Source organism: Nannospalax galili, unplaced genomic scaffold (genome assembly GCF_000622305.1).
Source record: "Nannospalax galili isolate Female #2095 unplaced genomic scaffold, S.galili_v1.0 scaffold302, whole genome shotgun sequence".
In the NCBI taxonomy this organism is placed as follows: domain Eukaryota; kingdom Metazoa; phylum Chordata; class Mammalia; order Rodentia; family Spalacidae; genus Nannospalax; species Nannospalax galili.
Window position 1 is genome coordinate 1,126,678 of NW_008350120.1, and position 24,133 is coordinate 1,150,810.

Consider the following 24,133-nt stretch of genomic DNA (forward strand, 5'->3'; position numbering starts at 1 on the left):
TCTATATAGTTAGTTCCAGGACAGCTGGGGCTGCAGGGAGACCCTGTCTCAAAAAGACCAAAAAAAAAAAAAGTTCCTATTTAATAATGGAGCTTATAAATGAAATCTTTTAAAGTTCTTTTCTGGTGATGGGTAAAAAGCAGATGACAATTTACATTCTTTTTTTTTTTAAGTGGAAAACTGGAGGTGGAATCTTAATTGGCTCAAATAATATATGGTATTTTAAAGAACTTTAACAAACTGGTAGATAGGATTTATTTTAATTTTCAATCTGGAAAAAAACCCCAAAAAACAAAACTCCAAACTCTGCTTATATACACACGCACACACATACACACGCTCACAGTGCCTACATCTTTGGAGCACTTATACCAGGTAAATATTTCCCTTCAACTGCATGACAAACTATGTGCCACAATAAAATTTACAAACTTCAGCGGTCACACAAACATGAGTTTACATTTCAATACACAAGAAAAAGAACAGAAGTCTTCCCGGCACTTCGTTCCCCAACCGAGGCCTGTTTTCACAAATGTCTTAAAAACCCAATGGTGGCTGTTTTGGAAGTTGTATTCTTTCCAGATCCAAACTTAATGAGAGATTTGTCATTTAAGAGAACAACCAATAGTTTATTCATGGATATGGTGAAGCTCATTCACCAAAGATTCTGTGTAAAAAAACTGCATGTTAAGTAAAAATAAATAAAATGCTGCTGTGAAGCCAGCCTTGTGGACACAGCAGCTTGGAGCAAGCCACCAAGAACATATGTGTCATCCAAAGTTGTAAAGGGATCGCTTATATCCAAAGGACAGCTTTTCAACACATCTCGTGAAAATAACCTGATTTGGGGGAAAGGTTCGAAGACTTCCACATTCAAGCTCGGTGTCTCTCCGCGTGTGCTCTTGGGGTGGGGTGGGCAGCAGCGATGACTATTGCTGTATTTGGACATAAGGCACTGTGATCTGAACATGCCGTGCACTCACCTTATGTCACCTGTTCCATCCCAGTGAATTCTTTGAAATGAAAAGTAAGAATAATTTCAGGACACAGTGCACTTTAATGACATACAGCATTTAAAATCCTTCAGACAGAGGTCTGAAAACAGTCTTTGAACATAAGCCTGAATCTTCAAGCACATAAAAATCTTTTTCTATGCTTACATCACTGGAAAAATACCCATCACAAAATCCTGATATACACGGATTCTCAACTGCAGCCAGTGTTCATGAGGCAAACGTGACCCCAAAAACTTTGTTCAAGTTCTCCTGCGAGGGCATCTACATTCATGGTGGTCATTCGGTCTCTGTCTCCTTCTGTTTGGCACCTGTCAGGAGATGGAAAAAAGCAAGTTTCACAGGTCTTGGTCATGGCCGGGTCTCTGCGGCAGTGGGTTCTACCCAGCAGGCCTGGTGGTAGCTAAGGATGGTCCAGAGGCTTTGGAGCAGGGAGAGGTGGGAGGAGTGGGTGGCTGCAAGCTCCTCACCGGCTCCCACCCTCACTTTGGCTCTGATCCCTATCACAACTTGCCATTCTAAATGTCAGATGCCACTGCTAAAAAGGTAAAAAACACGCAATATGTTTTAGTGATGGTATTTCAGATGTCATACTTACAAAAAGAAGAGGCATCATAACACATATAAGGACAACTGTGGGCAACACCTACAAAGGTCCGGCAGGGTTTCTCAAAGGCGAAGGTCAGAGACTTGCTCTTCGCACGGCCATTTCTTAGTTTCCATCCAATCTGGCTTTGGTCTTTATTTTATGTGTATGAGTGTATTGCTTGCACGTATGTAAGTGTACCCGGGTCATGCAATGCCCATGGAGGTCAGAAGATGGTGTCAGATTCCCCTGGAACTGGAGTTACATGTGGTTGTTAGCCACCATGTGGGTGCTGGGAATTGAACCTGGGTCCTCTGCAAGAGCAGCCAGTGCTCTTAACTGCTGAGTCACCTCTCCAGCTCCCAATTTTATTTTTTACAGGGGATCTCACAATGTCGACCAGACTGAACTCAAATTCACAGAGATCCACTTGCCTCCACTTACTGAGTGTTGGGATTAAAGGTGTGTACCACCATGCCTGGCTGATTTTGGTTTTTCTTTTCTGGAGATAGGATCTTGCTATGTAGCTCAGCCTGGCCTCTTGAATCTTCCTGCCTCTGCCTCCAGAGGGCCAGGATTCCATGTGTGCACTACCTGTGTCAAGCTACACACTTAACTTTGGAAAAAAGATTAACAACCTATTAGACTAAGGGGCTTATCATTAGTTAGTGCCATCAGGTTGCTTACTGGTTGGAGGTGGATGTCATGTAGGCTCTTTTGAACAATCTAAGTCCGGCAGTGAACTATTGTTGAAAACTTTGAAAAAGAGAAAATATGTTGAATAGGTGACCTGATAATAGTGGGCCGTGCTCATTATCTGGGGAAGGGGATGAGCTGGGACCTTTCACTTGGGTCAGTTGTCACTTCTTGAAAGACTCTTACTTACCATCTCGGCACCCAGCAGTGCTGCTCACAGTGGGCAGAGCGCCTCACCACGGGTTCCACATGCCTTTTCTGGCATCTCATGAGCGAGACGGGTCATGTCAACTGCTCATTCTACAGATGAAGATGTGGACCTAAAGAGGCGGAGTGTCTTGCCTTCATCCCACCAGTGCATAGGTGGGGTAAACCGGACTTGGCCTAATAGTTTGGGCCCCACGGTTGCTGTATACACTGTTATTCTCCCCTGGTGGGTAAGCACACTAGCCTGTTGTCCATGAGATGTGAGCATTTTGAGTCCCACAGGAGCTCTATTCCAGATGTGAGACTGTAATCCAGTTAAAAACATAGAACAACTGGGTGTGGTAGTCCACACCTTTATTCCTAGCACTCAGGAGGCAGAGGCAGGTGGACCTCTTTGAGTTAGAGGCCAGCCTGGTCTATATACTGAGTTCCCAGTAACCCAGGGATATACAGTGAGATCCTGTCTCAAAACAAACGAACCAACCCCACAGGACATTTTTCTCAACAAACTGTTCTATACAGCTTATTAGCAAGAATTCCAATCCAGCCACTCCATCTTTATGACAGGGTTTCTATGGTAACACACATTCCAAATGCCAGTTGTGAAAGAGATTTATGTACTGTACCTCTAGGGATAGGAGGAGAAGGAATAATTGACTTCTGAAATACCAAGTTTAGATAGAAATCTAAAGTCATCTTGTGTTTAGATTCTACTTTTATTTTAAAAGTGTGTGCATGTGTGCATGCGTGTGTGTGTTGAGGGGGTTGTACATGTCAGTACAGTGGCCTGTGGAGGCCAGGAGAGGGCACTGGATGCCCTGGAGCGGGAGTTACATTACAGGTGGTTGTGGGCTGCCTGCTGTGGATGCTGGGAATTGAACCTGGGTCCTCTGGAAGAATAGCATGTGCTCCTAACTGCTGAGACCTCTCTCCAGTCCCAGACATCTAGTCTTTCTTCCTAGTCTTGCTCGTGCTTATGCTTTGAGACACCCCAGGCCAGAGATGAATCACTTGGAAGTTTACTCTGGGTTTGTGATGTCTAAAGGACAAGGCAACAGATGAGAGCCAGCAGCCCAACCCTGCTGAGGTGACCTTGTGCCTAGGTCCAGGGCTGGTTATGAAAAGGGGGGACCTTCCTTGAAAGTACTACCTACCTGTGGGGATGTGTCTACCTAGACAGCGGGTATTCTAATTTTCATGGGGTACATGTGGCTTTGCCTGCTTAGAGATTGATCCACACATAATCACATGCTATAGGTCAGCACAACTTCCTTTGCTCAATTTGCTCATGAGATTCCTGCACTGCCCATGTAGCCCTGTTGATTTCCTTAAAATTTTTTATTTTACATGTATGAGTGTTTTGTCTGTATGTATGTAAGTGCACCCATGTTGTGCAATGCCTGTGGAGACCAGGAGAGGGCATCAGATCCTCTGGAACTGGAGTTATAGATGGTGGTTAGCTGCCATGTGGGTGCTAGGAACTGAATATGGGCTCTCTGCAAGAGCAGCCAGTGCTCTTAACCACTGAACCATCTCTCCAGCCTCCCCCAAACCCGCCTTGTTCACTTTCAATGCTGTATAGTAATGTACCTGTAACGGGTATCATGCAATTTCCCTATCTGCTCTTTCTGAAAGATGTTGAGGTCATTTTCAATTTTAGGGTGTTGTAATATTAATACAAACAATGTACTGAGCAATCTTACACATCGGTTTGTCATTACGAATACTATCATCAACTTCAGGAACAGTCTGAAAACCCAACTCTAATTTTATGTTTCTGATTCAGTACATAAAACCCTCAACCAGGCCACCTCTTCCTACACATGACTGGTCCTTCTGTCTGCACCCCCTTCCTCCTCTTCTGTGTTTTCTATAAACTCTGCTCACCCAAGTAGGACACTCTCAACTTCAAAATGGAAGAGAAAACCAAGGGTCACAGAGCAGCATGCAGAACGCCTTGCTGTGTGTGCTGGAGGAGTGGGACAGCTGGACTTTAACACCTCATGGCCTGTCCTGCCTCCCACCCCTTTGAGACCCGCAGTCTTGGCTGGAAATGAGCATGTTTACCTGCTGGTGTGAGGATCAGGGCTTGTAGGATGTCTGACAGGGAGATAATACCCACAATGCTGTCCGCTTCATTTACTACCACCAGCCGATGGACCTGCAAAGATAACGAAAGTCTATTTACTCATTTTAACTCACTAATGTGTGTGTGTGCATCTGTGTGTGTTGTATATGTGTGTATATGTGTGTGTCTCTGGGTACACTTGCCCCTGTGCGTACAGGTGGAGGCCAGAGGTGACATCCGTATTTTCCTAGATTATCTCTCTACCTTGTTTTTTTGCGACAGAATCTCTTACCAAAATGAAAATTGCCATTTCGGCTGGGCAGTGAGTCCCCAGGGCTCCTCCTGTCTCTGCCTCTCCAGCACTGGGATTACAGATGGGCACTGCCATACCTGGCTTTCTACCTGGTGATGGGGGTCAAACTCAGGTCCTTGTGCTTGTCCGGCAAGAATTTTACCAACGGATCCATCTCCTCAGCCACAGCCTCAGGTTTTTATTGCTCTACACCTCGGTTTCCTGTAACCATCAGGTGTCTCGTTTTACACAGCACAGAAACCTGGAAGGCTGTGGCAGCTGCTGCTCTTTTTCTCTCCTCCTGTGACTTTGCTCTATGAAGTTCATGTATTAGTGCTAATTAATCAAGGGGATAAACCATAATAAAGTGAGACAGATTGTATTCACCTCTAGTTTTTAGTTTGTTTTGAGAGAGAGTCTCCCTGTAGTCCCAAGCTGATCTGGAACTCACTTGTAAACCAGGTTGGCCTCGATCTCACAGAAATCCTCTTGCTTCTGACTCCCAACTGCTGGCATTAAAGGCATGCACCACCATTATCTAAAATCTTTGGTAAAGGAATGGAGAGTTTCTGAGATACTCTGTGACAGAATCCTTCCTCACAGGCAGGAGAGGAAATAACCTTGATTTCCAAGGCTATTTTGACCGACTTTAGCCCAGGGTTACCTGGGAGATCCATGAGGCATCAAACAGCCTCAGCTCCTCGCACAAAATGGGACAGCAGGAGAAGATTAAGAGGAGGACTCTTTGCTTATATTTTGTATTAAAGGATGCTGTGTTATGCTGTTTTTCATGTCATAACTTGTGTTAGGGTAAAAAAGAATGAGTCACTTTGGTAATCTTACGTCAGTCAACACAAATTATAAAGTTTTTCTAAAAAAGCTTTCAGGTCTCTCAATAATCCTGTTATAAAACATAGCACCTCTACCTGTTATAAGTTAGAAAGATAATTTACTTTTTATTTCTGTGTGTGTATACATGTATGTACACATGTACACATGCCACAGTGCATGTGTGGAAGTCAGAGGATGACTTATAGGAGCTGGTCCTTTCCTTCCACTATGTGAATTGTGAGTCCCAAGGACTGAACTCATATCACCAGACTTGGCAGCAAGCACCTTTACCACTTAAGCCATCTTGCCAACCCAAAATGAAGGTTTACGGATCCAGGATCGGGGGAAATCACCTGACCCTAGCAGATGGTGATGACTGCCCAAAATATTTCCTTGTCTTCCACTGCTAAGTTTAAACTCACATATGTTCCTTGTCTGAGGAACCTAAAAGTCAGCCGCTTGTCACACAGACAGGCTGAAAGCAACATGCATACCAGTAACATTACAGTGCAGCTAAAACTGAGGTTTGTGCCCTGGGGAAGAGCCTCTGGGACAGGGTCTTACTAAAGGATGGAGTCAAGGTGTCTAACTTGAGACAATGACTAATTTACAACCTTACTTTCCCTTCAACAACCGCTTTCAAACTACAGACTTCTACTGCCCAACCCCACAACACAGAAGAGTGTGGGCATTCTTTCTCCACGTGTTCCCTGCCTGCATCAACTCCACACCCAGCAAGGGCTGCCGTTAGTCCTGCTGTGCCCTTCTCGCTTCTTCACTACACAGACACACGCACGGCAACTCCCAGAATCTTACTGGACACTGCCACGGGCTTTTTCTCATGCAACACACTGCTAATGGCTTTCAATGTTAACAGTCTGCTACAGGATGATCTGTAACTGTCACAATAGATCCCATCATCATCCAGAGGTCACAGGGAGGGAGCGATGTCTCACCTGTCCCTGTTTGTGATCTTCAAGGGGACATAATTCTAAACATTAGTATGCATTCTTAAGTTGAGAACTTCTGGAAAACAAGTGGGGTGGATATAGCGCAATGAAGAAATAGGGAAGGTTCCCACTGATGTGCTGAAGAGCCAGGTAGATGCTGTGGTAGCTGAGGGGAGAGAGCTAATCCCAATGCCCACAGTGGAGGCTAGACCACTCAGGAGGGTCAGAGGAGTTCCCACAGTGACGGCTCCTGCCACAACAACCGTGACTTCACCTGTAACTTTCACAATGCAAATTATGGATGTCTGTGAGCGCTCTAAAAATGAATCCGGCACCTCACTCCTGGTCTGCCCTTTGTATCATCAAAACTGACTTGTCATGATGAGCTCACTCTGCTTAAGGGAAGAGAGCTGCATCCTTCAGTCCTTATGAATGACACCAGAGAGCCAGAGGGATCGTTTAGTGGATAGGGATTCTTGCCCAACAACCTGAGTTTGATCCTGGGAACCCACACGGTGTAAAAAGAACCTAAGTTGTCCTCTGAGCTCCACACCTGCACCAACTTATATACAGAAATAAATGTAAAAAACCAGAACAAAGTAAAAAACAACCTTCTGTACATGGGTAGGGACAGTGGCACACACGGTGCCACTCCTAGTCCTGCCTGAGAAGAAAGGACTGTGTCCACAGACTTTCACAAGCTGCACAGTGACTGCTTTCCTCCTTCCTGGGGGGATGTGCAAAGTTCACATGAAAATCCTACAAACAGGAAAGTCCAGGGATTGGGGGGAGTGCAATGCTCAACTGGACAGTTAACTAGTTCGAGAGAGAGAGAGAGAGAGAGAGAGAGAGAGAGAGAGAGACAGAGAGAGACAGAGAGAGAGAGAGAGAGAGAGAGAGAGGAGAGACAAATTTTAAAAAAAATTTTGTATGGGGCTAGAGAGATGGCTCAGAGGGTAAGGTGCTTGTCACACAACACTGATGACCTGAGTTCAATCCCTAGGGCTCATGTAAAGATAGAGAGGTTTGATCTTTACACATGTGCATGTGTGCACACATTCATATATACACAGACACAAAAATAATAAAATTTAAAAATAAAATTAGAAATTCCCATTTATCTTATTCACTGTTAGAATAACACTTTTTTACTTTGAATTTCTAAATTAATCTTTTTATTTAAAAACATTTCATTTATTATTTTTATTTTTATGTGTACGAGTGTACTGCTTGCATGCATGTGAGTGTGCCCGAGTCGTGCAATGCCACAGAGGTCAGAAGAGGGCTTCGGTTCCCCTGGAACTGGAGTTAAGGACGGTTTGTAGCTGCCATGTGGGTGCTGGGAATCGAACCCCAGTCCTCTGTTAAGAGCAGTCAGTGCTCTTAACCTCTGAGCCATCTCTCCAGCCCCCCAAATTAATCTTTTTATTTTATGTGTATGAGTGTTAGGCCTGCATGTATGGAAGTGCGCCTGTGTTGTGCAATGCCTGCGGAGGACAGAAGAGGCTGTCAGATCCCCGGAAACTGGAGTTAGGGACAGGGGTTAGCTGCCATGTGGGTGCTGGGATTCAAATCCAGGTCCTCTGCAAGAACAGCCAGTGCTCTTAACCGCTAAGCCATCTCTCTAGCCCCCCCTTTTCTTTCACTTGGAATTCACAGACACTCTGATAAAGATGGATTGGTAAAAACCTCCTGGGGCAACTTTTGTTCACTCAAGTCTACACCCTTTATACTAGAAGTTATCTTGCCAGTATTTTCCATTCATATACAGCCATCAAATTCAACTCAACCCAGCAGCAAGCCTTTTAAATCGCTTCTGTGTGCCAAGCCCCAAGCAGGGTTTTGGAATGGTCATGAACCCTAACCCACAGAACCTGTGGTCTGCCTCACAAGAGTGTTTCTGTGACAACCTCCCGAGCCAGTCACTGGGGAACAACGTGCTCCGGGTCATCTCTCACCTCGGCTCTGACTATCCTGTCCACGATGGTCTCCAGGGTTTCCAGCTTACTGCACTTCACGACACCTTCGAAATACTGTGAGCGGTGCTGTAGGGCCTGGGTCACCGTGATGTCTAGGTTATTGTATGTTTTCTCAGCAGCAAGATTCTGTAACACAGGCACAGAAAAAATCCATCCTTTCATACTAATACCCCAGTTTAAGGCAAATCGATTTTTAAAAGCTTTAGTGTGGAATTTGGTACCCAGAGTTCTCTTTCTGGCTGGTACCATGCTGGCCACACTGTCACTGCATATCAGAGTCTGATCAGTCAGAACTGAGGACATCACATTACAAGGTAAACCTTAATTATAGAGAAATGCTAAGTTTTTGTTGTGGTGGTGCTGGGAATTGAACCCAGGGCCTTATGAATGCTAGACAAGTGCTCTACCACCGAGCTACAGCACAGTCTTTTATCCCCCCCAAAATTGGAGACAGGGTCTCCCTAGGTTACTCAAGGCTAGCCTTGAATTTACTCCAGACAGGTCTTGAACTTGCAGTCCACCTTCCTTAGGCTCCTGATGAGTAGGTGACGCTATACTGTGTCACCAGGCTTGGGAAGATGTCATTAAATTATATATATATTATATAGGGTCTCCCTGTAACCCCAGCTGGCCTGGAACTCGCTATGTAGACCAGGCTGGCCTTGAACTCACAGAGATCCACCTGCCTCTGCCTCCCAAGTGCTGGGACAAAAGGTACACGCCACCACACCTGGCTTCCTGCTTAATACATTTTTTTTTTTTTGTCTTTTTGAGACAGGGTCTCCCTGTAGTCTCAGCTGACCTGAACTCACTATATAGACCAGGCTGGCCTTGAACACACAAGGATCTGCCTGCCTCTGTCTCCTGAGAGCTGGGATTAAAGGCGTGCACCACCACACCTGGCTATAATACATTTTTTAAATTTAAAAAATGTTATTTTATTTATGTGTGTATATCTCTGTGGCGGCCAGAAGAGGGTGTCAGATCTTTGAAGCTGGAGTTACAGGTGTTTGTGAGCCGCCTAACATGGGTGTTGGGATCTGAACTCTGATCCTCATGATGAGTATAAAGTGTTCTTGCCTGCTGAGTCATAGTTAAACTGAGCACAGTTAAATTTTGACAAGTGCTGTCAGACACCCCCACCACCGGCCAATTCTTATCCTCTAAGGTTCTACACTATGCACAGGAAAACATCTCTTGAGAAATGGACTAACATCTGTAAAGGGTGAGACCCATCTGAGGTAGGGAGCCTGCTCGGAGAGTAAGCTCTCAGAGTATGTGGATTCTAGTAGGACAGCATGGGGCCCATCAGGCTCAAGAAGTTGTGGGGGAAAATGCGAGCTGAGAAGCCCAGGGGCCCACGGAGTCTCTCAGGATCCCCATCAATTTTAGTGGGTCCCACTCACCTAAGATTCTAAGGAGCAGATTTTTGGTATCGATTATGTTTTACAGAACAGGAGGCACTGAAAGCTGCAAAAGCATATTTAATGGCGGGTCAATACTGTAGCCAAATACACTGTATACGTTTGGGCTGTTTATTTTTCTTAGAGTACAAAACTCTGAAATTATACTTAAAATCAATGAGAAAGAAAACATTGATGGTAAAGCTGCAGCACCAGCAAGGAACCTAACGGATGTCAAAGGTTTGCTAATGGACGCTCAAGTGACTCTAATACACAATTCTCCTAATCTATTTGCTGTCTTCTTGAGAATAGCAACTGCCAACTGGCAAGGACGTCCTTGACAAGGGACCACAAACTCGTGTGCACCAAGCACATCCCACAGGCATCATGACCCCACAAAAAAACAGGACCATCTAAGGCACACATGTTGTAGAGTTGGATACAGTATATGCCTATTAAAAAGACAAAGAATTATAAAGTACTAGCAAATACTAACACGTAATTCATCAGTAAACCAATGAATGCTAGATTAGTGTGGTGGTGCACATTCTAATCCCAGCACTCGGAGGCAGAGGTAGGCTGATCTCTATGCGTTCAAGGCCAGGCTGGTCCCATTAGAAAACTGAAACTCTCTAAGACTTTCACACTAAAAAAGTTAGGAATTATCACATTAAAGAACAAAGGAAAACCATAAAAAGAGATTGAACAAATAGATTTTTAAATGCATTCTAAATGACGGGTTAAAGAAATGAAAACATACTTACAATTACATCAAACTTGGAATAAATATCTACAACCTTTCCTAAAAAATGAAAATATATGTTAGAAAACCATTTTAGGAATCAAAAGAGTAACTCATTAAAAATCAGTCTTATCTAGATAATTACTATGGATTAAACAGTAATGAATACAATAAACGTGCCTCTTTAAAAACAGACATGAAATTGTATCTTAATGGAAACAAGAAAATAAACCAGTTTAAAACTATTTTCCCAGCCGGGCATGGTGGCGCATGCCTTTAATCCCAGCACTCGGGAGGCAGAGGCAGGCGGATCTCTGTGAGTTCAAGGCCAGCCTGGTCTACATAATGAGTTCTAGGATAGCTGGGGCTACAGGGAGACCCTGTCTCAAAAAGACCAAAACAAAAAACAAAACCCCTCTATTTTCCTGAACAATGACTATGCCACCTCTATCCCAGTGTTCATTTGTCTCCTGCCTGCTCACTTCCCTGTCGTTCTGCCCCCAGGAGCAGGGTGGCTATGTGTCTCCAGGGCCCCACACACCTGACTCATCCACCACAGGCAGAGCTGATATTCGCCTCTCCACGAAGATGTTCAAGGCTTTGATGATGGGTGTGTCCGGGTGAATGAAGGCAATGTTGTGGTACGTTCCTATTCCAAGCTCATCCAGGTTCTGCTTCATGAAGGCAGGCTTTGGCATATCAGACATCTGACAAGGAGGGAAACGAGAATGTTCTAGAACCCTCACATACTCTCTCAGCGCTCAAGTATCTAGATCTGAATGAAAAACTATGTTCAACCAAAGAAAGTCAGTCTTTCCTAACAGTCGGCTTGGATGACTCAATGGCTGTGAAAAGCTACTTATAAGAACTGTCTCTCTTTCAAGCTAGTCAATAGGTCTACACGTATCTTTCTTCAAAAGACCATTCAAAGCATTTATGTTTTCCCTCCTCCTCACTCACCAAGAGTGGGCAGAAGACGGGAAGTCAAGACCTGAAAACTAGTACCCATCGAACCCTTGATCTTGGTTATTTATGTTCAGCTCTGGGACCTGCTTTGGTAGTAAGCCCTATGTTTCCAGATTTTAGTTTCTGACTGGCTATTGCTAAGCTGCTCCTGGATCCATCCTACTTCCACAGCCTGCACTCTCCCTGGATGCCTCCAGTGTCTGTCTACCAAGAACAAAGAACAAGCCAGCCCAACAGAGTTCACAGAACAGGCAAAAACCAACTTTTTGTGGCTGTTCTTTAAAGGAAGACAGATAGGTCAGAAGCAAGTCTAGGATCCGGTTGGACTACAACAAAATAAGGTCTATGGGTTCAAAGCTCCACCCTTTATAAAGGGCATGGCTGGCTCCATCCTCCAGCCTTATAATTATCAGGAAAAGATGAACAATTAGAAGAAACAAAATGTTCAAGTCAAAGAGTTCATCAATATTCAAATGATGAGACCCCTAGAAATTTCGAGAAAAAAAAAAAAAAAAGACCTATTAGGATACCTAGTCCATCTCAGCATAGGACGGTCCATTTTAGACTCTACACCGAGGCTAATTTCCAAATGTCTGGAGGGTATTACTACCTTGTCTAGAACAATCAAGTTAATATAGTAAAAACCAGGCCCTGCTGTTTCTTTATTTAAAATCTCTATTTTTATCTGAGAACCTACTGCTGAACATTCTAGTAGCGAGATTCTAATTACCATGCTGGTCCAAATAAAAAGCAACCCTCTTCCTTTTTTTCTTTTTAAAACAGATGAGATCAGCAGTATCAGTCACTTACCAGAGTTAAAACACCACCAACTTGACAGGACTCCAATATGGACGACAGTTTGTGCAAAGCTCTCAGGACACTAGTGATCAGCTGTTGACAGACGGGCTCTAAAGGGTACCTGAGCCACAGCCTGCCCCTCTGTCCTCATAAAGCCTCATGAATGAGGCGGCCACACTCCCTGACTATAGACTGATGAACACAGACACATCCCTTCTACCTTCCTAGGTTGTCTGTTAAACATCTGTTTTTTTGGCATTTATTTAATGACAAAAGCAATTTATCTACTTGGCTCTATTAAACCATGTGACTGGTTTGATCACCAAGGCAGGTGTCAATTACTAAATCATCTATACCTCTGTAAGCAATTGGCTTCACAAGCTGCATCCTGGAGAGCAGCTCAGGCCCTCTTGGTCCACTGGCAAGCCTCGTTAGTTCCTGACAGGAAGCTGTGGACTGGAGCCTGGGAAAGCCACTTGGAAGCAGTAGTGTCCACTACCTCCTTTGGAAAATGACGTCAAATGCCCCTGCTGCTGAACTACCAACTGTTCTACTGACTGACGACCTTGATCCATACGTAGTGCAGGTGATGGAGGGGAAGCAGGAAAGCCCCCGGCTCACTCCTGTTCCTTCAGAGCTTCTTCTAACACTGCTCATCCCAGAGGCTCTAGGTTTGGGCCAGTTGCGAGGCTGGCTCATTTCAGAAGAAGGCGAGGAAACCCACAAACCACAAAAGCCTGACTCGGACCAACACGGTGTATCTTTTGTTAAGATTTTGTTTGTCTTGGGATTTTCTGATTGCTGCAGCCTGTAGTGAGATACCTGAGGCTGGTGCCTCTTGCTGATGTTTCTAAAACCTCGACAAACACACCAGGAAGGGACTTCTGGCTGCCCTGCACGCTAGCTCTCTGCCGAACAAATACTGCTTTAGCTCTTTTTGGGAAAGAAGCGATACAAACTGTGTTTAGGAAAATTCCACCTGTTTTTATTATTTCGATACTTTTACTATGAGGTGACAGCTTCTGAACTGGAATCAACTTTGAGAAGTTAAACACACACAGGAGTAAGTCGAGAAACTGAAAGTTGCAAACAGAAGCCTGGAAACTAATGGCGTCTTTGGAGAGTAACAGGAGTCAATTTCCTTGAAGTCAATGACTGTAAATGCAACTAAGTCTTTAGGAAGTACTTACAAAAAGCTGGAGGAACTTGAGGATTCTTTTGTGGGTTAGTATATAAAGTGCATTCCCACTGATGGGGTCAATAACTGGCAATCTGTGGATTTTATTTTTGATCAACGAGTACACAGCATCGAAGAGACTGCAGGAAAAGCCATTAGAGTCGTTAGGAGGCTTTCAAGAAAAGTCAGAATACTCTAGACCACCCCTGCTTTACAACATTCCACTGTTTTTATGTCACTATAATAAGACGTTCATCAGTTTAAAACAGCTGTGGCGAAGTTTTAAGTGGGAGCGCTCAGCCCACTTTTGAGTTCTGCACCATCTGTTGCTGTATCTCGAATGGAAGAGGGGAACAGCAACTTCAGGATTTCTGGAGTATGTTCAGTTCAGTGATTTTTGTATGAAAGAGAACAAAACCTGAGCCCTCAGCAAAGTCAGCAGGTCAGGGACCTTAGCACAGAGGCCGGGTGCCAGGCTCCACGGTGCCTGCCTGCCCACCTGGGGGAGCTACACCTGTGTCTTCACCACCCCCTGGTCACTGGCACCATGAAGCTTGTTGGGTGTACCTTCCTGCTAGAATCTGGGAACAGGTAATAAAAACAAGGGCTCTCTCTTTATCTCCAGTGCTCCTGAGCTTCGTCTCCTGCTCTGTTCTTTTTTGTCTTGTTCTGAGCACCAGAGGCTGAGCCCAAGCACTTGCCAAGCCATCTGTTCCACAACTGAGCTGCTCCCAGTCTACTGAACCCTTCCTTCCTGCTCCATGCCTTCTAGGATGGCTCTGGCCTGGAGTGAAAGCGCTGAGGGATGGTCTCGCCACTGCCCTCAGAATCCAGCCTCTCAGGAGTAAAGCCCTGAGATTGGTGACTTTAACAGGATCCTCTACTCATTCTGCCATGGGGGATCTGGATGTTCAAAACTGCTCAGGATGGCCATCTACTTACTCCATTAGCAATTATTTGGACCCACAGGGGCTGTTCTCCTTTCCCATTTACCCCCACCTCCCTTTCTCCTTCCCCTTCCCTCCCTGTCTAAGGTCTTGCTAAGTTGCCCAGGCTAAGTCTTGAGCTTGCCATGCAGCCCAGATTGGCCTCAAACTTGCAATCCTCTTGCCTCAGACCCCTCTAAGTGCTGTGATCCCAGGCATGTGCCACCGTGCCTAGCTTTACTGTGATTTCTCAGTGACTCTCAACATCTGATATACTATTTGGATTAAAGAGACTGGCGCTATCTAGATCAGGGCACATCCCTGCCTTCTGTTTATCCTGGCAGTAAAACACATTAAGTTCTGAAGAATGCTTTCAAAGGGGGAAAAGGAACCTACAAGTTTACCTTGCATCTGGAGAGATATTCACTAAAGGCTTAAAGGTTTCTTGTAAATACAGCTCTGTATTTATGAAAGAAAACATATAGTTAGTTACAGATTTGCTGTTTTCAGTTATTAGTTTATATTCAAACATCATTCAGTTTACAGGACATAACCAGAAGAAAAATCCAAGTCAAAAGAAAGAAATTTAATTTACTGCAAACTACTGTTTAGTTACAGTTATGGATATTTTAAGGAACCCTATTTTCAGGACATTGTCTTTGAAGAAAAATTAATATAGGAAAAATATTTCAATAGATGCTTGAAACATTGGGGGGGGGGGAATCTGATGGAAGAGCAGTGGACCAGATTCTACCAAGTTAAAATTACTAGTAGGAAATGAAGCATTTATGAAATCTTTTAGAACTCATTTTCATAAGCTGTGAGATCAAAGCACGTCTAACCAACTTTGTTCTCTTTTTTTTTTTTCTGATCTTTCTGAGACAGGGTCTCCCTGTAGGCCCAGCTCTCTGGGAACTGACTATGTAGACCAGGCTGGCCCTGAACTCAGAGATCCACCTGCCTCTCTCTGCCTTCCGAGTGCTGGGATTAAAGGTGTGCGCCACCATACCCGGCCCTCAACCTTGTTCTTTAAATGGTCTCGTTTTATTTTACGAAACTGATGCTCAAAAACCTAGGGCATGCTGGGAATCTTGCCAGCATATGTGAACTTTCTTTGTAAAGAAATCAACTGTAATAATTAATTTGCCTTATTGAGGTCCGTACACAGAAGGCATCTGATAATATCCTGGAATTTTCACTACTACCAAAAGCCATGTACGTTAAGTATAAACATATGTAACCTGGTCAGCGGAACTTGAACAGTAGAATTTGAAAAGTGCCTGCCTCAGTGTTAATCCCATCACCGACAAGTCATCTGGATGCCATGCTGACTTAATTCATTTAGCCTGCCAGTCCATCAAGAACATCCCCGACAAAAAGCTCTAAATCACATGGAATTAGAAGGGCCTGCAGAGGGTTGGAGAACTCGAATTTCTCAGCCAGTTGCGAAGGCACAACAGGTAAGAGTGAAGCCAGACTCTTCAATATCCAGTGGGAAACTCTCCTTTGTGTGGGTCTTCCATTCCTACGAGGGTCAGGGCACTTGTGCTTCGATCAGTCTGGGTCCTTGACCCCTGGCCCATGCTCTGCCCTGCCCTGCTCACCAGCCACTGATGAGTCTGAGATAGTGACTTCATCATGGAACAAGAGAGCAAAAACTGGCCCCACTGCAGGAAAGAACAGCATAATTCCAAAGGGTGAATTTCACCATGGCAAACAGAGTTCTTTCACGTGTGCATGCACGTTTGTGTGTTGGTGGGCATGTACACCTGTGTGTAGAGGTTGAAATGCCACCTCAGATGCTGTACCTTAGAAGCCTTCCACCTTGTTTTTTGAGGCAGGGTCTCTCACTGGCTTGGGGCGTGCCAATCCAGCTAGGCTGGCTGACCAGGGAGCCCCAGGGATGTGTCTGCATCCACCTCTCTGGCACTGGGATGATTTCTTTATGCAGGTTCTGGGGATTGAACTCAGATCTTCATGCTTGTGCAACGAGCACTTTACCAATGAGCTAGCTCCCTAGCCCAAGAGTTCTTGAAGCTGTTTTCTTGTGTTATTTGATCTAAACTATCCAGTTCAACTTTTACTTGTTTCAGTTTTGCTGTGTTTTTTTTTTTTTTTTTTTTTTTCTTGACAGTGTCTCCCTAGTCCCAGCCTGCCTGGAAGTCATTATGTATACCAGACTGGCCTCGATCTCACAGAGATTTGCCTGCCTCTGCCTCTTGAGGGCTGGGATTAAAGGGTTTTTCTGTATTTATAAAGGAATGATTCAGCTTAAATCAGAGAAGACTCCTGCCATCTGCCCCTAGGGCAGGCTGTAAGGAGCAGGTATCTGAGGGTAGTACTTGGTGGCCAGCTCACTTGTCTTTACACCTCCAGGCCTAGTGTAAGGCTGCACATGTGTGGCCACTGTAAACACATCTGTCACAGAACGGGCCCTGAGTATAGCTAGTGCAGAAGACCCTCAAACTGAAGACAGAAATAAACAATGCCTTAACATGTTACAATTAGGCACAGAAAATGATATTAAAACCTGCTTTTACACTAAGTATGAGGTGAAACGTATTAAACACTCAATGGCTTACCTCTCCACGTTTCAATCTTATGTTCCTCTAATTCATAAATCTGTACCTGCAAATAAAAATTCCCATCACAAGTGCTGGCGAGTACAATGCGGGAACAAATAAGTTGCTTAGAAAAGGAAAACAGCTTTATACTAATATTTTTCTATAATTAGAAAAGGAGAAAAATTATGGAGAAGGGATGTATCTTCAAGCAGTAAGAAACAATTTTTGGATGTTTATGTATTTAGATATAATTGACTCTTTCAATGTTTGGTTGAATAAATGGCTGCAAATATTTGCTGTACAGTGCCTGAAGTTCTTTATCACAGGCATAATATAGTATTTGCGGTAAGACACCCTTCTTTGTTTTTTCAATTAAAAATTTAAAGTTAGCACACAAAGTAATTATTTTCACTGCAGCATTAAAATTTTCACACATATATATTTTAAAATATTTTAGTTATTGTTTTTTTATTTTATGTGTATGTGTGTATTGTCTGCTTGTAGTAAGTGCACCCGTGTTGTGCAATGCCTGCGGAGGACAGAAGAGGCTGTCAGATCCCCTGGGACTGGAGTTACGGACAGTGGTTAGCTGCCATGTGGATGCTGGGATTCGAACCCAGGTCTTCTGCAAGATCAGCCAGTGTTCTTAACTGCTGAACCATCTCTCCAGCCCCATATATATATTTTTGCACTTCATTTTGATTTGCCCTTCCTCCCCCCTTCCTGCTCCCCTTTTCCCCCTTCCTTCCTCCAAACAGTCCCTCCTCCTCCTTTCAGACTACACACAAGTCTTCTTGTCCCTCCTCCCACCTCTTAAGACCTCTTCCTCCCCCCAGGATCCCTTCATGACCTATATATGAAAACCTTTCAAGACTCTATCTTATGAATAAACTCATTTTCTTATTTTATGTAGGAATTACAGTCATGTGCCACTTAAGGACATTTTAAGCTAACGATGGATTCCAAGTAGGACTGTGTCCCAAGATTCCAGAGCCCATCAATGCTGTGATCATCTCAGTTTGTGTAAGAACACCTTGCTGTGTTCATACGATGAGATGAACTGAGGGCCTGCTTCTTAGAACACACACCTCTGTTAAATGACACACTGGACTGGACAGCTGGCCATTACCTTAAAAACAGTAATAACTGGATTAGCGCCTACCTTTTAGCTACTCTGTGTAGTTGAATAAAGTATGCGACTCTGCCCTCCCCACCACGACAAGCAAACAGAATTAAACCACGCGGTGCCTGATACAGGACAGTTTCCCTCAGAGCAGATGCCAGAGCTTCTGCCACCAGTGCCAGCCAGAAGTCTTATTCCTTCAGTTTCGACTTGCACGCCCTCTTCCCTTTAAAACCACTGAGCTTATGTAGTTGTTATAGAAGCCTGAGGGAGGGGTGGGGGTACAGCGCAGTGGGAGAGTGCTATCTGGCAAGCTCAAAGCCCTGGGTTCTATCTCCAGCACTGAAAATAAACAAACAAAAAAATAACCCCCTCCCCCGATGGGTGGTGGGTGTCTGTATCAAATTTTACTCAGACCACCAGGCCTGTGAGAATAAAGGCCTGTGGTCACTTTATCTCCAGAGTGAGGCCCCTGCTGGGCCAACCACAGAGACAGGTGGTGGGGGCAGGCTCCTCCCTTCCTGCCCTGCAGATCCAGCACTGGCACACACCCATCCTGCTGCTGGAGAGCACTTAATGAACTGGCAGCACGTCAGGGAAATACGTCAGAACGTGGAATTCTGCAAGCTGAACAAAGCAGCTATTTCCTTTTGGCTTCTTCTCAGGATACTTTTTTTTTTTTTTTTTTTTTTTTTTTTTTTTTGGTCTTTTTGAGACAGGTCTCCCTATAGCCCCAGCTGTCCTGGAACTCACTATGTAGACCAGGCTGGCCTTGAACTCACTGAGATCCACCTGCCTCTGCCTCCCAGTGCTGGGATTAAAGGTGTGCGCCACCACACCCAGCTGGATATCCACTTTAAGCTTCACATAAATGACTTAGGGCAGAGGTCTCTGTTTAATTGCTTTGGAAGTTTTCCACTCAACTTCCTCAGAATTTCTACAGATTTGGAAAATCTACCCCATCCCACCCATACACCCAGACTCGTATAGCCTGGATTCCTAAAACACAGTGAGGGCTGTGGCACTTACCATAGGTGATTTATAGTATCTGTGGAGTATATTTATGAAATCTGTAATCGTGAGCATTCCTGGAACAAAGAATCACACATTACAAATACAAATAAGGGGCTGGGGAGCTGTATCAGCGCTTAAAGTATCTGCCATGTTCACATGAGGATTGGTGATCAGATCCCCGGAACCCAGGTAAATGCCAGGTGGGTGTGGTGGCCCACCTGTAATTTCAGCCTTGGAATGTGGAGACAGAGACATGATCCCAAGAGCAAACAGGCAAGCTGTCAGGGTGAGCTCTGGGTCTGACTGAGACCCTGCCTCAGTGGGTGTGATGAAAGAGAGCTCAAGGATGATTCTCTACATCAACCTCAGGCCCCCATTATGTGTGTGCACACATGTGCATGTATACAGCCACACACATGCAAATATGCATCCACACACATCCATACCACTCTCATGAAAGTGGAAAAGGAAACAAATAACCTCCCTAAACAACAAGTAAGGATGTGTAAAGAAAAATTTCCACTGGCAAGTAAACCTTGAAATATTTACTATAAAACTTGCAAAATACACCTTAAGGATCTCAAGTATAGTTTAATACATATTTTTAAAAATCATGTATTTCTGGGAGCTGGAGAGATGGCTCAACAGTTAAGAGTACTTCCTGCTTTTCCGGACCAATGTTCGGTTCCCAGTACCCATGACAGGTAGTGCACAACTGCCTGTAACTCCAACTCAAGGGGATCCTACACCCTCTTCTGGCCTCGTAGGCACCTGCACATATACTCACAAAGATACAGATACACATAAAAATAAATAAAATAAAAGATGTGGCTTTAAAAAAAATCATGTATTTCTTGGGCTGGAGAGATGGCTCAGCAGTTAAGAGCACTGACTGCTTTTGAAGAAGACATAGGTTCGATTCCCAACACCCACATGGTGGCTAACAACCATCTGTAACTCCAGATCCAGGGAGTCCGACATCCTCTTCTGACCTCCTTGGGCACTGCATGACATGGGTGTACCTACATGCATGCAAGCAATATACACATAAAATAGAAATAACTAAAAAAACAATGTATTTCCTATACCAAACTTGATATGCAAATCTAAACTTGATTGTAAGTGTGGAATTAGAGTATCTGGCAAGCCGATGAGAGAAAACTCACCAACTGACATCAAAAATAATCAGCTTCATGTAAATAATTTTAAATACTTCAGCACTAGATGTGGGAAATCCAGTTAAGTGTTAGGAAGGGGGCACTTCTGGGGCGCCTGGACTATTCTCCCGAGAAGCACTCTGATAGCAACATTTTAACTTTATAAAGAGTCACCATTAAGCATTGTGGGCCTACTGTGTGCCGGACACCAGAACTACAAGACGAAAAAGATATGAACATTTTCTCTAAGAAAATTATAATCTAAGGGAACAGACCTAAATTGGCCATTTCAAAATAATGCTCTGTATACTGAGGGACAGTGCAGCGGGCTTCTCTGGCTTTGCAGCTTCCAAGTGATGGAGTTTACACAGTTAACTCATGCACCTTTGTTTCCTCTCATACCCAGGCCTGGCATGTCCTAAGCAAGCCCACAGCTTTGAACTACGTCCCAGCTCTTGGCTTTTGTAAAAGGGTCTTGCTCAGGCTGGAACTTGCAATCCTCCTGCCTCTGCCTCTCAAGTGCTGGGATTACAGGCATGTACCACCACATCCAGAGCTTATACAGCATTTCTGACAGCCTAATGATTTAGCAGACACTGAACACATTCACATTCCAACCCTCGCTGTCGTTACAAAGATGACGTGCAGAGACCAAGTACAGCCAGTACACAGCATGCTGAGTTGGCTGTCAGTGAGCACAGCCTGCTCATCTGACCATATCTGTGGGGATTATGATAAAGACACCAAAGCCCCTTCAGAGTGCCAAGAAAGTGCTAAATTAAAAGCAATAAACAAATGAAAAACAAAACAAAACAAAGCAAAAAGAAAAAACAAAAACTTCAGCAAGATTATAAGGGTTTGTATTGCCGGGCGTGTGGTGGATCTTTCTGAGTTCGAGGCCAGCCTGGTCTACATAGTGAGTTCTGGGACAGCTGGGGCTACAAGGAGACCCTGTCTCAAAAAAAAAAAAAAAAAAAAAAAAAGGTATAAGGGTTTGTTACATTCACTAGCGGCCTTGTCTTGCCTGGTATGTAAAAGCAAGAACATTCTTTAATTTGGTACATGTTTATACCAGGCTGAATTCCAAACCAGCATGAATGTAATATTCAAGTCCTCTGCAGGGAAGGGAGGCTCCTTCCCGGGGACAGCCTTCCCCAGCCACACACTCACCTACAAAGCTCTGCTTCTTACTCTCCCACAGTGGTGCTGCGCGGACACCGTTTGCTACCAAGGCAAAGAAGGCCTTTTTAACCTGGAGAAAAACCAAAAACAAAGCATTCTTTTAAAGTCCACCTTTCAGGAAGAAAAATACTTGCAACAAATGAACCTCATCTGTAGCCATCAATGATAGTGTTGCAAATGTCATTAGTTAGCAAAAATTCTTTGCTATCAAACTTAAAGGCATGTAGGCGTATCCAACCTTTTGACATTGTGATCTGACGCTGTCATCTTTATGAAGTTTACACTCCAGAACAGTGCAGCTGGGTTGCCAAGAAACCCTTACAATGTTTTGTGTGTGTGTGTGTGTGTGTGTGTGCGCACCCATGGGTACACATGCACACCTTTGTGTGAGTGCTAGCACGTGGAGGTCAGGGGACAGCTTCGGGTTGGTCCTCGCCTTTCACCTTGGTTGAGAAGTCTCTGTTGCTGCCACATACAGCAGGCTAGCTGGCTCACGAGCTGCTAGGGGCTCTCCCATCTCTGCCTCCATCTCTCATAGCACTGGGATTGTAGATGCATGCTATTGCACCTGGCTTTTTGAGGGTTATGGGGATTTGAACTCAGATCCCCACAATTGTTTGGCAAATTCTGAAAAGGTCCATGCAGGGTTTGGTCTGTAGCTGAAGGTGTTGTAGGGAGGTGGTGGAAGTTTTAGGAGGACTCGGCAGAAGGAAGTTAGGTCACTGGTGGTTGTGGGTTTGAAGAGGACTACAGGACTCTATGACCCCTTTTCTTTTTTGAGATAGGGCCTGCTTATGTAGCCCAGGCTGGTCTGGAACTTGTGATCTTTCTGCCCAGACTCCTATGGGCGCTGGGATTACTGGCATGCCGCTACCCCTGGCCTTTCCCTCTCTTCCTGTCTCCTTGCTTCCAACCACCATGAAGCAAACAGGCCACTATGCCACATGCTCATACCACGACGCACTGTGTCACAGTAGGCCCAACCCCAGAGGACAAGCAATCGTGCATGGCCACAATGGAAACTGTAAGCCAAAATAAACTTTTCTTCCTCTAAGTTAACTTAGGTATTCTGCCATTGTTGTTTTAACAAACCTGTATTGTTAAGTCTTATCTAACATGAGTGCTATTTTAATTCAATACTTATTTGTGTATGCGTGTGTGCGTGCGTGTGTGTGTGTGTGTGTGTGTGATATACCATAGTGCATACAACTTGTGGCAGTCAGTTCTCTCCTTCTACCATGTGGGTCCTGGGGACTGAGCTTCAGCTATTGGTGTGGTGCCAAGCGCCTTACCCACTCTGCTATCTTGCCACCCCACAAGTGCCATTTTAAGTAATGTTGTTAAACACTGCTTGTATCAAGAGTCACAAAAATATTCCTATTGTGCATATTACAGTTTTTCTCTATTGTATTATTTTGGAAGTGGGATTCTCTGAATCAAAGATGTTCAACATAGCATTATTTTTTTTATATTAAAAACTGGAAAAAATAGTCACCCAGCAGAAGAAAACAATGAAATGGGGTTTAATTTTAATCCCCAAATATATTGGCTAACATTTCAGAGGTGTAAGGAACTCTCCTTTCTCTGTGAGGACTTCCCTGGCTGATCCACTGCCTACAACCTCTTTAGTATATGCTCCCCAAATGCTCCAGTCACAGAGTCCTCAGATCCTACAGGGAAGGGAAAGGAAAGGAACTGCATAACATCATTTTCCTTCCTTCTTTTTTTCCTCCCTTCCTTTCTTAGTCTTTTTGAGACAGGGTCTCCCTGTAGCCCCAGCTGGCCTGGAACTCCCTATGTAGACCAGGCCTTGAACTCAACAAAGATCCACCTGTCTCTGCCTCCCATGCGCTGGGATTAAAGGGCTGTGTCACCACGCCTGACTTTTTTTCTGAGGCAAGGTCTTGTGGTCCAGGCTGACCTCAAACTCCAGATCTTCCTGCTCCCACCTGGCGTGTATGATCACACCTGGCTCAAGCACTGATACGTGTGTATACACACGTGCATGTGAAGGCCAGAGCACGACCTCAGGCGTTGCTCCTTGGGGCCGCCCACCTCACTCTTCCTCTGTATTTCTTAGACAGGGTCTCTCACTGGCCTGGAACTCACCAAGCATGCTGGGCTGGCTGCAGCAAGCCCCAGGGCTCTGCGTCTCAGTCTCCCCAGTGCTGGGGTTATAGGCACACACCACCTTTCCTGATTTCTTAAATTAAAAAAAAAAAAATTGAGAGACAGGGTCTCAAATGTAGCCCTGGCTGGCCTGGAACTATGTGGCCCAGTTAGCTTCAAGCTCACAGAGATCGGCCTGCTGTGCTTCCTGAGTGCTGAGATTAAAGGTGTGCACCAGCTTGCTTGACTCTTTAAGGGAGCTCTAAGGCTCAAACTGAGGTCCTTCATCGACTAAACTATCTTCCCAACTGCAGAACTGATTTTGAATGTGGAAACACACCTATGGCAGG

General features: G+C 44.6%; 1 protein-coding gene across 4 annotated transcripts in view; it reads right to left on the reverse strand.

Annotated features, from left to right (window-relative positions):
• Positions 1-270: 270 nt before the first annotated feature.
• The window catches only part of Prkag2 (protein kinase AMP-activated non-catalytic subunit gamma 2), a 303,018-nt gene continuing 279,155 nt past the window's right edge, over positions 271-24,133 (reverse strand). For all 4 annotated transcript variants that reach the window (XM_008847248.3, XM_008847250.3, XM_008847249.3 and 1 more), the window contains 10 exons: positions 21,663-21,744; positions 19,351-19,409; positions 17,217-17,262; positions 15,039-15,093; positions 13,722-13,848; positions 11,309-11,474; positions 10,790-10,827; positions 8,602-8,748; positions 4,570-4,663; positions 271-1,324 (listed from right to left, as the gene is read on the reverse strand). In XM_008847248.3, the coding sequence (XP_008845470.1) occupies positions 1,293-1,324; positions 4,570-4,663; positions 8,602-8,748; positions 10,790-10,827; positions 11,309-11,474; positions 13,722-13,848; positions 15,039-15,093; positions 17,217-17,262; positions 19,351-19,409; positions 21,663-21,744 (846 nt within the window). In that variant the 3' untranslated portion in view covers positions 271-1,292. The remainder of the gene's footprint in view (positions 1,325-4,569; positions 4,664-8,601; positions 8,749-10,789; positions 10,828-11,308; positions 11,475-13,721; positions 13,849-15,038; positions 15,094-17,216; positions 17,263-19,350; positions 19,410-21,662; positions 21,745-24,133) is intronic.